Source organism: Panthera uncia, assembly GCF_023721935.1.
Source record: "Panthera uncia isolate 11264 chromosome A3 unlocalized genomic scaffold, Puncia_PCG_1.0 HiC_scaffold_12, whole genome shotgun sequence".
Classification (NCBI taxonomy): Eukaryota; Metazoa; Chordata; class Mammalia; order Carnivora; family Felidae; genus Panthera; species Panthera uncia.
Window position 1 is genome coordinate 14146565 of NW_026057579.1, and position 17419 is coordinate 14163983.

At 38.1% G+C, this 17419-nt stretch overlaps 1 protein-coding gene across 1 annotated transcript in view; it reads right to left on the minus strand.

Moving 5' to 3' along the window:
- The window catches only part of TTC27 (tetratricopeptide repeat domain 27), a 186230-nt gene that overhangs the window by 139731 nt on the left and 29080 nt on the right, over positions 1-17419 (minus strand). The window contains exons 7-9 of the mRNA XM_049652326.1: positions 16578-16711; positions 8761-8873; positions 5364-5430 (exon numbers count right to left, since the gene is read on the minus strand). Of these exons, the coding sequence (XP_049508283.1) occupies positions 5364-5430; positions 8761-8873; positions 16578-16711 (314 nt within the window). The remainder of the gene's footprint in view (positions 1-5363; positions 5431-8760; positions 8874-16577; positions 16712-17419) is intronic.

Sequence of the window (17419 nt, forward strand, 5' to 3'; positions counted from 1 at the left end):
CAGTACCAGTTGTTCCAATGTGGCTAGAAGTAAACCCACAAATAAGTATTAACCTTAAGCCATGGCTAACGGTGATGAAAGAAGTCTAGCAGTTACCAGAGTAGATAGATGGTGGTTAGAAAAGTGCCTTAATCTCCTATTGAAATCCTAGCAGTCCTTCTGTCTATTCCTGAAATAGGACATATACAAGTAACTCAGTTCAACTCCAGTCAAAAAACATTTATGAATCCTCTGTTTAATAACAGTTAACCTACAAACTGATACAAAAAAATAAAGCAGGCCTATCTCTTACTTCTTTAACAGCATTTATAACCCAGAGAGCACCACAATAGTCATTACCAATAAATGCCTATTAAAATGTACAAGTAACATTTTGAGAGACAAGTATTCAAACCAGAAAAAAAAAAAAATCCTGAGCTATAACTGCTTAATACAGAATGTGCAATCTTGTAATGCTAACACAAACTGTCAGGGGTGTCATGGCTATCTCGGAAAGTTGTGTTGCCTATCTTAAAAAATTGAGAAATACACATGCCCTAAAAGAAAAACAGGCAATCACGTAAAAGTGTTTGCAAACCGTTCTATGTTCACAGATAAGTATTTATTAAATAGCTTTAAAATTTATAGCAGAAAGAGAAAATATATACAATATAATGTGTAAGTTCCAAAAGTCTTTTCTTTTTTTCATTTACGGAGACCTTGGGGCTTCGGCAGACAGTCAGAAGGCAGGCTGCCAGTATCAATTCACACTTAAGCAAAACTTTTGCCAATGAAAACTGAAACACCTGTATGAATTAACTAAATTGTTCCCATTTTCAACAATGAAAGGAAATTAAAAGCATTACTGAATGTCACTGACTTGGCCCATCTGAAAGGAAATAACGTAGATAACAGCTAATTTTAAATTATCAAGCCGATACAACATAAATGGCTCTCTAAAACAATATGGGTTATTTTCACTATGAGTCATTCAGTTTTCCTGAAATGTGTGGATCAAGTATCTCAGGAACAGCACCACATTATGACAACCTTAAAAAAATAAAATATTTCTTTCAGGATAAGCTTCTGACATTGCTGAATTAAAACATTCTCCCAACATTATCTCACGTGTATTTCTACATGCTGCACCAACAGGAAATCACTAATAAAAATGTCTCCAAAAAAGAGATTTCTCTTTTACCCTTTTACCCTTGTAATTAACATCTTGTGGGAAGGTACTTTTTTTGTTGTTTTAATTTTTTTCTTACTGCTTATTTTTGAGAGAGAGAGAGACAGAACTTGAGTGAGGGAGGGTCAGAGAGAGAGTGAGACACAGAATCCGAAGCAGGCTCCAGTCTCTGAGCTGTCAGCACAGAACCCAACACAGGGCTCGAACTCACACACTGCAAGATCATGACCTGAGCCGAAGTGGGACGCTTAACCTACTGAGCCACCCAGGTGCCCCTATTCAATAAATATTTAACAAATCTCCAGTAACTATGGTCCCCATCCCTTCAAGTGCTTACAATCCACTGGTAGGAATATTAAGACTTAAACTACTCCTGACCTTCTGTTAACAAAAAGACACTTCTTAGTCTCAATAGCTTACACCCCTAGTTCCAGGCCACCACGCTGCTGCCAGAGAAGGTAAATGGATGCCCAGCAAGAAAGAGTATGCTGTTTCCTCCCTCCTCCTTCTCTCCCACATCTACAGCCAATTTCAAGCAGGTCTTATCCCCTTAGGAATTCTTATTCCTGGAAAACAAATGCTCTCCTAAAACCAGGATCCAGCTCATCCCCGAAAGCTATGGGTGCACCAGCTCTACCTACTCAAAGGTACTGTCAGGACATTCTCCAATTTGATCCTCAAAACAAGTTTTCAGTGCTGAGGACGAGGCACATCCCCTACTTCCCTCATCACACAGAAGAAGATGAAACAAGTGGTTATCCTTCCCATCAAGTACCATCATGCAGCACTACCTAAAATCGTCAAGGTAATGAACACAAATAAATCCTGTCCAGGGTTTGAGTCTATTTCATTCATTCTCTTCTTCTGCATCCATTTACTGAGCAACAATTACAAGTGAAGCTTGGAAGCACTGCACTGGACCTTGTAGAAGACCCAGAGAAGAACAAAGCCCAGTCCCTGAAATGGAGAGTTTATAGTCCTGTGGGAGGGAAAATATACATGAATATACATGAATACATGAAGAATTATAAGCCCAAATATGATCTGTGTTAAATAAAGGCACAGAGGGGTGCCTGGGTGACTGTGTCAGTTAAGTATCTGACTTTTGATTTTGGCTCAGATCATGATCCCATGGTTTGTGGGTTTGAGCCCTGAGTTGGGCTCTGCCCTGACAGTGAGGAGCCTGCTGGGGATTCTCTTTCTCCCTCTCTCTCTGCCCTTCCCCTGCTCTCATTCTCTCTCTCAAAAGAAATAAATAAACGAAGGAAGGAAGGAAGGAAGGAAGGAAGGAAGGGAAAAAAGAAAGAAAGAAAGGGCACCTGGGTGGCTCAGTCAGTTAAGTACCTGACTCCTGGTTTCGGTTCAGGTCATGATCTCACAGTCCATGGGTTCAAGCCCCACATCGGGCTCTGTGCTCACAGTGCAGAGCCTGCTTGGGATTCTCTCTCTCTCCTTCTCTCTCTGTCCCTCTCCCGTTCTCTCTTTCTCAAAATAATTAAACTTAGAAAAGAAAAGAAAAGAAAAGAAAAGAAAAGAAAAGAAAAGAAAAGAAAGAAAAAAGCACCGACAGAAGTTCAAGAGTTCAGAAGTGAGGTAGCAACTCAAAGTGTTCCCTTTTCCTCCAATATTCTTTTGGAGTAATATAGAATAATACAGATAAAGGATATTTATATACAGGATATATCATTATACAAGATATAAATTTCAATGAAATTCCTCATTGAAACCAGGGGCCACTTCCAACTCATCTTATTATCTGCCTCAATATCTTGCACAAGGAAGGGATGTCAGGAAGTACTGATAAATACAAGGATGAGTTGACAAGGGCTCATCTGGATTTTTCCAGTATATTCTATATGCTTCCTTTGGGATAAACAAAAGAAGGGGTGGTGCAGATCACAAAGCATCCTTGGGGCTCCTAAAAGCCCTCCTTACAGGTAAGTTCCTCACCCTACTTCTTAAGAAATAAAGATTCACTTGGAATTTAAAAACTCATCTCCTTAGAAGAGTCAGGCCTGGCACTTTGCATCACTGTAATCAAACAGCTTTCCTCCAAAGAGATCAGTCCTCAGGTCAGCTCTGACTTGGAAGAGTTAGAGGAGGAAAGAGAGCAAAAACATTATGTATTGTGAAGCCCCTGGGGGAAAAGTATAAAATTCAAATTTATGACCTCGTTGCAAGTTAGGAGAGATGAGTTACCTACCCCAGAGGTTACCAGAGTTAATTACGTCAGAAGTACTTCACAGTAGAGAGGAACAAGAATGGGTGGGGGAGGAGGGCGGGAAGAATCAGAAAAGAAACAGGAAAATAAAAAAGGGAAAGTTTTTTAAAAAGGAAGAAATTTATCTGCACCAAAGGGAAACGCTGAAAAAAAAAAATTAACTGCTTGAATATAAATAGAGTATTTTAGTGGGTTTTTTAGGATAACTATGGGTCACACATATACCTTAATGTGCTAAGACCAGTCCCCCAAAGGATGTTATTACTGATCCCCTCCCCATAAAAGGCCAGCAGGAACACTTCCTAGCACATGTTACATCCTGTTTACCCCAGTCATCAGAAGAAACCCAAGCGTCCCAGTCATCATGTATCATCTAGACACTTGTCCCCACCAGCTCTGTACTTCCCTACAGTAATGCAAACTGACCACCATTTCAGACCCTCCACACCTTTCCCTGGGCCTCACTGCACGTGGACCTGTGTTCAGCGTCACCTTCTCACTGAGATCCTCCCCACCACCTTTTCTGACACAGCCATCCCCATGCCATTCATGTTCCCTTACCCTGCTCTACAGGTCTCCAGAGCACATCTGTTAAATATATTATTTCTCTCTTTGTATATTATATATTTCCCCCACAAGAATGTAAATAGATGTAAACTCCAAGAGGGAAAGACTTTGTTGACACTGTATCCCCAGTGACCAGCACAATGCCTGACATAGATTCAGTATTCAACAGAGATTAGCTAAATAAATAGGAAACACAGAATCATTTTTAAATAAATCTTTTAAAAAAGTGTTTAACACTTTACTTGTCAAATTCCTTATAGCATATGTGGTGAATAAACAGGGACATTTCCACATAGTTACCTACATATAGATACACTATAATCATAAACACCAAAGACGTCTCAGAATGCTTAAGTGAGAAAAGAAAGCAGGCCCCCAGAGGCCTCAAAGGATGTACATCCCATCAGTTCCAAGACCTTATGCAGGAAACAGTAACTTGCAAAATGTACATGACAATACAAAGTAAGCTAGCTTTCTACCAGATAAAAGTACTTCATTTTTGCCTTATCTGAAAAATAACAAAGAAAAAAAATCACAATTCTCACTTGATTCTAACTAGGATAATAAAAATGCCTTTGAAAAAATTATCTTAAGTAATTTGTGCTCATCAAAGACATGCGTTATCTTTTTATCCATAAAGCTAAGAAGACACCAAGTGACCCTTTGGTCTGCGACTTTTCTGTTCTTGAAAATCCTTCTTTGATCTCAAAACCTCAAACATCTCTATTACTGGATCTTTTCTTTTCACTGACATTCTTCTCTGACTGTGGTCTTTATCTATCAGCTTTATTTTCTTATACCCCATTCCCTCCTTAATTCCCCGTAATGAGAGAGACTACATGATATTCCACAGGACCCGTCCAGGAGATAAGCAATGCACTAATTATCAGTGCCCACAGCCTCTCACTGCTCTACGGTGTGGAAGGCTGACCAGCACCTCGTGCCCTGGACACTGCCTCCCTCCTTGTCCTCTATAACCTACACCCTCCTGGCTCTGCTCCTCACTGTCTGATGTCCTCTTGCTCATCCCATCCATGCAGGCGACACCCTCAGTTTTAGACAAAAGAGTTGCATACTATAGTAGCTTTGGGGTGAGGATTCGAACTCTTGTTCTGTCACTTCATTTATTCATTCAACATTTATTGAGCACCTATTAGGCGCTGGGATCAAACAATGAACAAGACATATTTGGTCACTGCCCTCAAATCCAAGCAAGTACAAAGGAAAATGCTTGTGTTTAAATCAACAGCAAGATAGATGTGGTTTGGAAACTAAAATGATGAGGTTTTATCCCCTTAACTTCCTTAAGTGGCAGTGTTTCAACAGGAGCAATCTGAGGCAAGAATACATCAGAAGCCCTAAAACATACAAGGAAAAAAATTAAATGGAAAGGACGACATTACTCACTGATGTAAATGCCAGCAGCTCCTCTTCAGTTAACTTATGCACTGGGTTATTCTTTTGGAAATTTGTGCTTTAAATTAAAAAAAAAAAAAAAAGCAAATTAATTCTAAAATGCATGTTGTAACTAATGACACCAAATTTTTAAAAAGGCAAGGTGAAGTGTATATATTTCAAAGCACATATTGTAATATTGTATCATGTACAAATATAGATATGAGTGTGCCAAAGATAAGTATGACAGTAAATAATGTAATAAGCAAGTATGTAGTAAAATGCTAACAAATAAAATGTGGCTGGTGTACTAAATGTCAACATAACTTATTTTACTGGGGGAAAGCAATCTTATCTGTGCCAGGTCACAAAGAAAATGAAAAGAATTAACGTGGCACCAGCTCCTATTTATCAAACTCAGGCCAAAAAAATTAAAATATTACTGTAACCATTAGGCAAAAATTAGAGAAAGGCTGTCAAAGAGACAGAACAATGGGAATATTTAGATCCTGCTGATCCAAGTACAATTTGACAGGATGATTTTGTTAAACAATTTAGCACTATCTTGTAAAGCAAACCTTCATATATCCTTAACTCAGTAATTCCATCCTAGGTATAGAGCCCAGAGAAATTCCTGAATAGGTGTACCGGAACCATACACACAAATATCCGTAGTAAAATTGTGTATGATAGGAAAAAATCTTGAAACAATCCAAACGTCCAAAAGGAGACTGATAAACAGAGAAATATTCACCCAAAGGGATGCTGTAATGCGAAGTAAATTGTAGTTACATATAAAACATTAATGAATCATAAAAACAGAATATTGAGAGAAAAAACAATCACAGAAGACTACATATAGTAAGATACCATTTTCATAAAGCTCAGAAACCAACAACATGAAACAATCAACTTAGAAGTATAAAAACATGTGGGGCGTCTGGGTGGCTCAGTCGGTTGAGCGTCTGACTTCAGCTCAGGTCATGATCTCGTGGTCCGTGAGTTCGAGCCCCACGTCGGGCTCTGTGTTGACAGCTCAGAACCTGGAGCCTGCTTCAGATTCTTTGTCTCCCTCTATCTCTCTGCCCCTCCCCTGCTCATGCTCTGTCTCTCTCTGTCAAAAATAAATAAGCGTTAAAAAAATTTAAAAAAAAAGAAGTATAAAAACATGTGAATTAATATATTTTTTGAAAAGGCAAGAGGGGCGCCTGGGTGGCTCAGTCAGTTAAGCGTCGGACTTCAGCTAAGGTCATGATCTCACAGTTCGTGAGTTTGAGCCCGCATCAGGCTCTGTGCTGACAGCTCAGAACCCAAAGCCTGCTTCAGATTCTATGTCTCCCTCTCTCTCTGCCCCTCTCCCACTCGCGCTCTGTCTCTGTCTCTCAGAAATGCATAAACGTTTACCAAAAAAAATTTTTTTACAGAAGATGACAAATGCAAAATTAAGGACAGTGGTTACCTTTTTTAAAAATTCAAGTATAATTAATATACAGTGTTATAGAAGTTTCAGGTATACAATATAACAATTCAACAATTCTACATATTTCTCAATGCCCACAAAGATAAATCTACTCTCGGGGTGCCTGGGTAAACATTCAACTCTTGATTTCGGCTCAGGTCATAATCTCACAGTTGTGGGATCGAGCCCCACACTGGGGCTCCGTGCTGGCCATGGAGCCTGCTTGGGATTCTCCCCATTCCTCTCTGCCCCTCCCCTGTTCACGTGCACTCTCTCTCAAAAAAACAAAACCTCTAAAAGAAGATTAGTTTACTCTTAACCCCCTTTATCTATTTCACCTATCCCTCCATCCCACCTCCCCTGTGGCAAGCACCAGCTTGTTCTCTGTATTTAAGAGTCTGGTTTTTCATTTGTCTCTTTTTTCCTAGCCCCACTGCTTCACTAATCAACCATCTGTAAGAATTCACCTTCTGTGTGTTTCCTTTCTAAACCAACCCAGCCCACTGCAACGTCCAAGTCACCTTCCCATACAGGTAATGACCATGGGGATCAGACAGAGATCAGGCGGTGTAACAAAATCACTGTTTACAACCCCCAAGGGAATTCAGTTCATGTAGATGTCCTGACTCATTTATAAACCGCATCAGGTGCTCCAAGATTCAAAACATAACCAAGTAGTTTCTACCGAACAGGGAAGATTCAAGTTGCCTACGAAATCCACTCAGCACTTTTAACTGTTCCATCAATATTGTATTTGGAGGAAAAAAACAGTATTTTAGAACAAGCATTTTCTTTGTCTTTTAGTCCTCTCTCAACTGTGAAGTTTAATTCACTGTACCTAAAGCTCAATTGACAGAATGCCTAGGAATATGTATACTTTGCTTGATTTAATTTTCTGATAAGTTGACAATCATGAATTTGCCAAAATGATGTTTTAAGAAACTGCATAGAGGAGAACTCAAAACTTAGGGTCAGTAAAACCTGGATATTCAAGCCTTCACTGCTGCTTTGTAATTCTGAATAAGTCAGTCAGCCATTTAAACCCGCTTTCCCCTCTGAAAAATGGAGAAGAGTAACAAACTCTAGGGTCACTAGAACATTAAGAGGAGGTAATGTGGGAAGTACATGGTGCAATTCCTAGCACATGAAACTGCTCACAAATAGTTGCTATTTATATTATTTATATACTAAGAATCATCATGAATTGGACAATGTTTCATAGTAAGCATAAATTCTGTCAGTGGAATCAAATAATGTGATAGGACGAGTGCTGTGGGCTTAGAAGCACAGCTGTGTGTGTGTGATCCCTTTCACCCTAACTAACAAGAGGAATGGAGGGCGGCATTCAACTTGTGCGTAAATGAAATCCTACTGTCAGTGGAAAGGAAGTAAAATGCTATGAGGTGGTCACAAAAGGGTAAGTTCTACTGAGTGAAAAGACTTTTTTTTTTTTTTTACAAGCCTGCTTGGGATTCTCTCTCTCTCCCTCTCTCTGCCCCTTCCCATGGAGGGCGCTCTCTCCCTCAAAATAAATAAATAAACTTAAAAAATTAAAAAAAAAAAAAAAAAAAAAAAAGAATTCTATCCTTCAGAATGTAAATATCCTCAAAGGTCAAATTAGTCATTCTCAACTCTCCTAAATACTTTATTAAAAGTTTATTTCTAGCAAAAGCTAATCAAAGATATTTTACTTATGAAGGAAAAGAGAAGGATAAGTATACTAATTCAAAGGAGATCCCTGAGATTCCTAATCTCTAACCCTTTACTTGGTTGCCCAGTGGAGACCACTGGTGGTTTAGTGGTAACTGATTGCCCCACTATTCTCGATCCTTATAAGCATTATAAGATTCCCTATTCATCCAGAAAAACTGAGTCCTGGAATAGTCTTTCTCAATACAAGAGAAACAATATGCGAAGTGTTCAAAGTACCCAAGGAAGTAACTGACTTACCAGATTCCAAGGATAACAGCAAGCTCTTCAGCACACAGGTCAGGCATCTGAAACTGTTCACAATCTGCTAACTTAATCTCATTTAGAACAGTGTCATCATTGAGTTCAAGATTCTGGTGCAATACAAAAGAAAATATTTAGACCAAAAATTAAATTTGATTCATTCAATACACTGTATGCAACTGATTACTAAGGAGGGATAACTTACCTTTTTGTTTAAAGATTATACAATGTCTACATATGGTCAATAGGCTTTTTCTTGTGAAACACATATTTAGAGATAATTTACTACGTAGAAACAGAGGACATGCCATCTAAACCTCAGGAATGCACTGACAATATCAGTAATAGGAAACAACAGCTATCATTCATTGAGCCCAGTAGGCAAAAGCCCCTCTACTGATCCACCAGGATTTAAAACCAGATCTTTCCATACTCTATTCTAAATTCTAATCTAAAACATCCACTCCCAACTCTGTTTCTCAACAGGATCTAGAATAACCAAAACAATTTGAAAAAGAATAAAATCTGAGGACTTAGGGGGCTTTAATAGAGTACCTGATTTCAAGAATTACTACAAAGCCAAGACAGCGTGGTACTGGCATGAAGATAGACATACACATGAAAGGAATCAAATAGAGTCCAGAATTTTAGACCCACATATGGTCAAATGAGTTTTAACAAAGGTGCCTAGGGTGATTCAACACAGGAAAAGTCTTTTCAAAAAAACATGGCGGAACAACTGGATATCCATTTGGAAAGAAATGATCCTTCACTCTTATCCCATACCAACACAAAAATTAAACCCAAATTGATCACAGACCTTAATGCAGAAGCTAATACTGAAAAAACTAGAAGAAATCAGAGGAGAAAAGCTTTGCAGTGCTGGGCTAGGTAATTAGTCCTTAATTAGAACATACAAAAAAAACCTGAACCATCAGAGGAAAAAAACTTACTAAATTGAACTTCAACAAATTGAAAACTTCTGTTTTTTGAAAACATTGTTAAGAAAATGAAAAGCCAAGCTACAGACTCAGAATATATTCAAAAAACAAATATCTGAAAAGAGACTTGTATGCAGAGAGTATGGAGAACTCTTACAACTCAAAAAGAAGATAAACAACCCAATAGAAAAGTAGACAAAAGATTTCCACAGATACTTCATAAAGGAAGGTGGCCAATAAGCACACAAAAAGATCCCTGACAACAGTAGTCAAGAGGAAATACTAATTTAAAACACTGACAATAACAAATGTTGACAAGGATCTAGAGCAATGAGAACTTTCACACACTATTGGTAGAAATTTAAAATGGTGTTCAACCACAGAAAATATTTTGCCAACTTCTTATAAAAAATATATATATATTTACTATAGGAGCTATCAATTCCACTCTAAGTGGTTACCATGAGAAATGAAAACATATCCACACAAAGACATATATAAATAAATGTTCATAAGCCCAATGGTTTGGGCTGTAATCGCCCAAACCAGAAACAACTCAAATGTCTGTCAATAAACAGATAAAAGAAAAACTATACTATATCCATCCAATGGAATTCTAATCAGCAATAAAAAGGAACTACTGCCACAGGTAGCCATATAGGTAAATCTCAAAAACATGCTCAACAAAAGAGGCCAGATACAAAAAAGTTCATGTAAAATTCTAGAAAAGGCAAACTATCAGGGTGTCTGGGTGGCTCAGCTGGTTAAGTGTCCGACTCTGGCTCAGGTCATGATCTCATGGTTTGTGGATTCGAGCACTGTATCAGGCTCTGTGCTGACAGCTCAGAGCCTGAAGCCTGCCTCAGATTCTGTCTCCCTGTCTTTCTGTCCCTCCCCAGCTCATGCTCTGTCTCAAAAATAAACATTTAAAAATTTTTTATTAAAAAAAAAAAAAAGAAAAAGCAATCTATCTCTAGTCACAGTAAACAGATCTATGACTGTTTAGGGCCACTGAGGTGGGGGATTAACTGCAAAGGGGCATGATGGAACCTTCTAGGGTAATGAAACATACATTGACTATAATGGTTAGATATATGTATTTGTCAAATGCCATCAAACTGAATGGGTTTAATCTCATCAATTAAAATGGATCAACTTTTGGATAGAAGTTCTTTTTCAAAAAAATTGATTTAAAAAATGAATTGTCAAAAAAAAGTAAAACCACAATGGGATCTCTCTATACACACACACAACACACTAGAATACCAAAATTCAGAAGACTGACAATACCAAGCATTTGCAACTGGCACTGTCATACACTGATGTTTGGAATATAAAACAGTACAACCATTTTGGAAAAACAGTTTGGCAGTTTCTCATCAAGTTAAGAACACACCACACGATCCAACCATTCCAATCCTAGGTATTTACCAAAGAGAATTAAAAACATATGTTCACACAAAGACTTACACACAAATGTTTCAAGCAGCTTTATTCATAAGAGCCAAAAATTAGAAACAGTTCAACTGTCTACCAACAGGTAAATGGATAATCACATTGTCCTCTGATGGACCTAAGTTTGCATCCATGCATTAAGAAGATATGGTACAGGGTACCTGGGTGGCTCAGTGGGTTAAGCATGTGACTCTGGCTCAGGTCATGATCTCATGGTTTGTGAGTTCGAATCCCACGTCAGGCTCTCTGCAGTCAGCACAGGGCCCACTCCAGATCCTCTGTCTCCCTCTCTCTCTGCCCCTCTCCCACTCTCTCAAAAATAAAAAATAAACATTAAAAGAAAAGAAGAAGATATGGTACATAATGGAATATTATTCAGCCTTAAAAAAAAAAAAAAAAAACAAGGAAATCCTGCCAATGGTGACAATTTGGATGGACTTTGAAGGTATTATGCTAACTTAAGTAAGGGAAAAATACATACTGTATGATCTCACTTACACGTAGAATCTAAAAATAAATAAATAAATAAAACTCATAGAGAAAGAGATCAGATCTGTAGTTACCAGGGGCAAAGAGTGGGGGAAAGGGGAATTGGAGGAAGACAGTCAAAAGCTACAGACCTCCAGTTACAAAACGAATAAGTACTAAGAATGTGATGTATGACCTGATGTGATGTATGCTGTGTGACAGGAAAGCTGTTAAGACAGTAGACCCTAAGAAGAAATTTTTTTCCCTTTTTTCTGTTTTTTCTTTTCTTTTCAACTATATGAGAAGATAGATGTTAGCTGAACCTACTGTGGTAATCATTTCATTTCACAATTTATGCAAACCCAACCATTATGCTGAACACCTTAAACTTATCCAGTGACACGCCAATTATTTCTCAGTAAAACTGGGGAAAAAAGAGAATTGCTACAACTTAAAAAAACATTATGCTAAGGGAAAGAAACCAGACACAAAAGAGTCATACTGTATGATTCCATTTATTTGAAATTCTAGGAAAAGCAGCTCTAATCTGTGACAGAAAGCAGACCAGTGGGAGGGAAAGTGACTGACTGCAGAGAAGTATAAGCGACTTTTTGGTGTAATGGAAATGACTCTGTATTTTTATTATGGTGGTGGCTCTATGGGGTCTATTTTTCAAAATGCAAAATGTACATTTAAAATAAAAAGGCACACTTTAAGTTTTTCTTTTCTAATTCAATAAAAGCACTTAAAACTAGGAGCTGAACAGACCAGAAAGCTGGACTGTCTATGGCTAAGAGGTCAACTTCTTAACTCGTAACCTTTTCCCTAGTAAGCAGTAAGTCTGCCCAAAACACAGCCCAGAGGAACTTGTTTCCTTGTCCAGCCTCAAAATCACCCTAACGGTGGGTCTGTCTCTACCTACAGGGTTTCAAGAAAAGAGTACAGCAACACCAACAACTGCTGATGGGAGGAACACAGAAACTTAGGCGACTGCTCAGAATCAGTTGAAAAAATGGCTCTTCCTCCCGGAATGGGCACCCTTCAAAGGCAGGGCTGGCGGGTGCACAGCACACCCTGGTGGCCATCATTTTCAAGACAGGCCTTTCAGAATTTAAAAAATAGAACTACATACATAATTTTAAATTTTCTAGCAGCCACACTTAAAAAAAGTAAAAAAGTAAAAAAAAAACAAAAAAAAAAAAAAACGTATGATTTAACCCAATACATCCAAAATACTATTCCAGTAATTTGTGTCAAGAGAAAATTATTAGACATCATACATTCTTTTTTTCATACAGTCTATGAATCTGATGTGTCTTTTACACTTCAGCATATCTCAGTTTGAACCAACCAACTTTCCAGTGATTAATAATCACATGTGGCTGATGGCTACCATATTGGTCTATGTAGCACTACAGTATCCCAAAATTCTCATCTTATTACATCACTATAGGGTTATATTAATCTACTTAATTAACACACAATGTTTTGTTTTGTTTTCTGTTTTTTTCTTAAAATTTTATTTTTAAGTAATCTCCACACCCAACACAAGGCTTAAACTCACAACCTCGAGATCAAGAGTCACATGCTCTACTGACTAAGCCAGACAGGTGCTCCTAATACACAGTGTTTTTAACACACCCATACAGTACCTTTATAAATCTAATCTGATCCTTTAACAAAGCGTGATGTGGAAAAAACAAATGAGGAAACTAAGTATTTTGTAACTGTACCAGATTCTCATCCCAGGCTAGACAATAAGGAAGGGACAGGGGCCCAAGTCTCCTCCACCATCCCAGGACTCCTTCTCCTCCACCACAGAAGACCTGAGATATGTCAGAGTTGGCCACACAGAATTATTTATTTGTCAGACACAAACAAGTAATCAGTTTTGATCTTCATTCAAAATTCTCTATGTTCCTATTTAGCTCTTCTAAAATTAAAATTGGTTGGCTGTTGGTGTACCTGGGTGGCTCAGTCGGCTGAACATCCAACTCTTGATTTCGGCTCAGGTCATGATCCCAGAGAGTTGGGATCAAGCTCCACATTTGGCTCTGTACTGACAGCACAGAGCCTGCTTGGGATTCTCTCTCTCATGCTTTCTCTCTGCTCCTCCCCCACTCATTCTCATTCTCTCTCTCTCTCACTCTCTCTCTTTCTCTCAAAGAAAAAAAAATGTTTTAATGGGTCGGCTACCGTACGTACTTACCTAACCATTCTGCAAGTCCCAAATTTAGAATATTGTTCTGCCCCAGTACCATTTGTACCTCATAACATTCTACCTAACCAAGAAATAAGCACATAATTTATCTCCAATATGTGAGACATACCATACGTAGCATTTAATATATATTTCTCATTAGTGATCATGTATGCATTTTTGTTTTTTGTGAATACACAATTGAACAACTAAGAACAGGGAGTGTGTCTTTAATCTGCACAGTGGGGATGCTCCTAACTGTTGGTGATCTCCAATGGCTTGAATCTATATAATTCCCCAGTAATAACAGATTAAGACTCTAGAAAGGCCCACAGGGAAATATGCTCCTCACTGGCAATAAAATTACTGTTTCCTCAATTCTGAGATACACATTTTCACACTGTAACATTTCCAATCAAGATATATTTTGCAATAACTAAAACTGATGTAATAACGTGCCTTTTTTCCCAAAGAGTGGTTATCAAAAAGATAGTGTATTTTATAATCTAATAGTGTCCTTCACATAAGGAAATAGGATATGAAATTAAACAAGCAATTCTATCTTCTGTCCTTAAGTATAAAGCTGTTCCTATGTAATCAATACATACATCACATAATTTGTACCTTACTCCTTTAAGTAGTAATTAATGAAAACCATAAGGTTATCTGAATGTATTTTACTTCAAATATTAAAGATTCAGTAAATTCTATATTAAATTGTGCATCATTTTTTTGCATTCCTAATAACAGTCATCATATCCTTATCCTGTTTATCATCACAAGAGACAATTTTTTTTTTTTTTTATGTTGAGAGGGAGAGAGAGAGCAGGGGAGGGGCAGAGAGAGAGGGAGAGAAAGAGAATATCGCTGTCAGCACAGAGCCCAATGTGGGGCTCGAACTCTCGAACCATGAGATCATGACCTGAGCCGAAATCAAGAGTCAGACGGTTAACCAAGTGAGCCAACCATGCGCCCCCAGAAGACAATTTTGAATAAGAGAACTCCACATTAAAAAAATAAATTAATTAAATAAACAACAATGGATTACTGAATTAAACGCATGGATTGCAGAATTAAATCTCTTTTCATTGATGCTATGCTGTGGCTTAAAGATCAGGATTATGGCAGTTAATCTAAGATTTAGAGAAGGATTTGGTTTACATCAAAAGGTTTAAAAAAAAAAAAGAAAAAAAGAAAAATAAAGGCTTAAAGAGGAGACTCCAGACATGTAAGGAGGCCAAGGACTGAAGCAGGTAACAGCACAGTGTTCCTGGACCAGCATCAACACAGCAGTACAAGCCCTCCTTCACTATGGCTCAACCTATGTGGGGAAGTATAGGCAGCACCCTGTGTAGTCTTATCCCTGAGTTTCTACATCTTTTCCTTACCTCCCTCCTTCCCCTCTTAGAATCAATAGCTGTTCTTCCCTGGATATCTTAAATGCAAACAAGACAGTGCTTGGAGTAAGCCCAGGAGGTATACAATACGTCATTAAAGGTTTTCCTTGGGATTCCTGACTGCTGCCACTCTCCCTTCCCATCCCTAGCCCCTACTCTTGGCACTATTTTCAGTACAGAATAGAATTTTGGTGTTCAAAGTACCCAAGATAAATGTGCTTGTAGGCTCTAAAATGAAGAGTAGGGCTTCAAAGACAGTAACATCAAGCAAAGGACTACCAAAAATGTTGGCTTGGGATTTCTGCAATAAAAAAATACAAATGCTAATGATTTCTGCGGAAGGAGATGGAAAGGCATCTAAACAGGTAAAGTGACCAAGAGCCATAAATTTATTTATTTGGGGGGGGGTAAATTTCTTTATTATCTGAAAACAAGAGTAGTTACTATTTAAATTTTCCTTTTGTGTTAGGGGTCAGACTGCATGAGACCATCAGCTGTCACTGTCAATCACCATAACACCCCCCCCAACCACCTTTTGCTTTTAGCTCCCTTCACTTCCCAGGGATTCCTTGTGTCCCAATCAAGCTTTGTCACAAGCTCTTGGATCTTAACCCAAGGCATTTTGTACCTTCTTAGCTTTGAATATTGACCACTAAGTTCTCCAACTTATTATCCTGCTAAGAGCCATAAAATTAAGCTACAAGAAAAGAGAATGCATGGGGTCCCTAGCTGGCTCAGTCAGTAAAGCAGGTGACTCTTGATCTCAGGGTTATAGGTTCGAGCCCCTGTTGCGTGTAGAGATTACTTAAAAATAAAATCTTTAAACAAAAAACAAAAAAAAAGAAGAGAATGCATTAGCCAGGTCAAGAAAAACATACTAAGGCAGCAACCAGCCCAATAATGACAGAGTAACAAAGGATCAGAACACTGGTAAAAAGGTATTCTTATCATCTGTTTATATATTTTAAAGAGGAAGTCTAAGAAATTTCATGTCTCTTAATATTTAAAAATATCCACAGAAGGTGAAAGTTAAGACAACAAATACGGTAGCAGCTAGAAAAATTAGACTCTACTCAGTTCGTCCTTCAAATTCTTTCAAGAAGGGTAATACAAACTAACTGCATTGCTAATTCCTATTACTGAAGTCTAAGAAAAAAAATAACATTTTATCTCTACTTAAGGGTAAAAAAGGCCTAGCCATAGGTTTGTTTTTTAAAACCCCAGCCACCCTGAAACAGCTCAAAAAGGGACAAAATGAAGCCTCTTCCCAACCCATTCAGTGTTTCTACAAAACTCACCTACTGACACTGTCAGATTTGGATGTTAATTCAATTAACTTTCGATCCTACTCACCCTGGTTAAATGTTCCTGAGGAGTGGGTGCGGGACTGAACTCACAGTGTGAAAAGACATCCCCTTTCCTTCTCACATCTAGAATAAGTTGTGCCACGTAATTTTCCTGGAACCGTGTTCTCTTCCCCAAAGCACCTGAAAAAAGCATATTAAATTGTATCTACTGATTTGTCAATTACATCTACTGTACAATCATGAAAAGTAGTATTTTCAGAGTGCTTTAGAGTTTGTAAGGTATTTTCTCCATTTCACATTTTAAAAAATCCTGAGGCCCAGTGATGATTTTAAAACTACTTATAAAATTATAAAGCCAGGGTGGGAGATAAAAATTAATAATAATACTAAAAATTAAAATAGAATTATAAAGCCAATAAGCTATGTGGCCAGAACTCAAACCCAAGATTTACACCACTGGATTACACATACCTACTTTTGCATCAAACTACCTCCTTCCTCAAAAAAGTGTCATGGGGGCAACTGGGTGGCTCAGTCAGTTAATCATCCGAGTCTTAATTTTGGCTCAGGTCATGATCTCACAGTTCGTGAGATAGAGAGCCTCACTTCGGGCTCTGGGCTGACAGCGCAGAACCTGCTTGGGATTCTCCCTCTCCCTCTGCTCCTCCCCCACTCTTTCCAGCTCTCAAAATAAATAAATAAACATTTAAAGAAAAAAAGTGTCATTGGTAGAAGGATTATCAGCATCTTCATATAACAAATGAAAAAACAGAGGTTCTGAGGTGCAGCCGCTTGCTTAAGATCACAGGGATTATCAGTATCAGAGCCAGAGCTTAAAGCCAGGGTCTCCAGGTTCTAAATCCCACAGTCTATCTTTCCATGATTCTA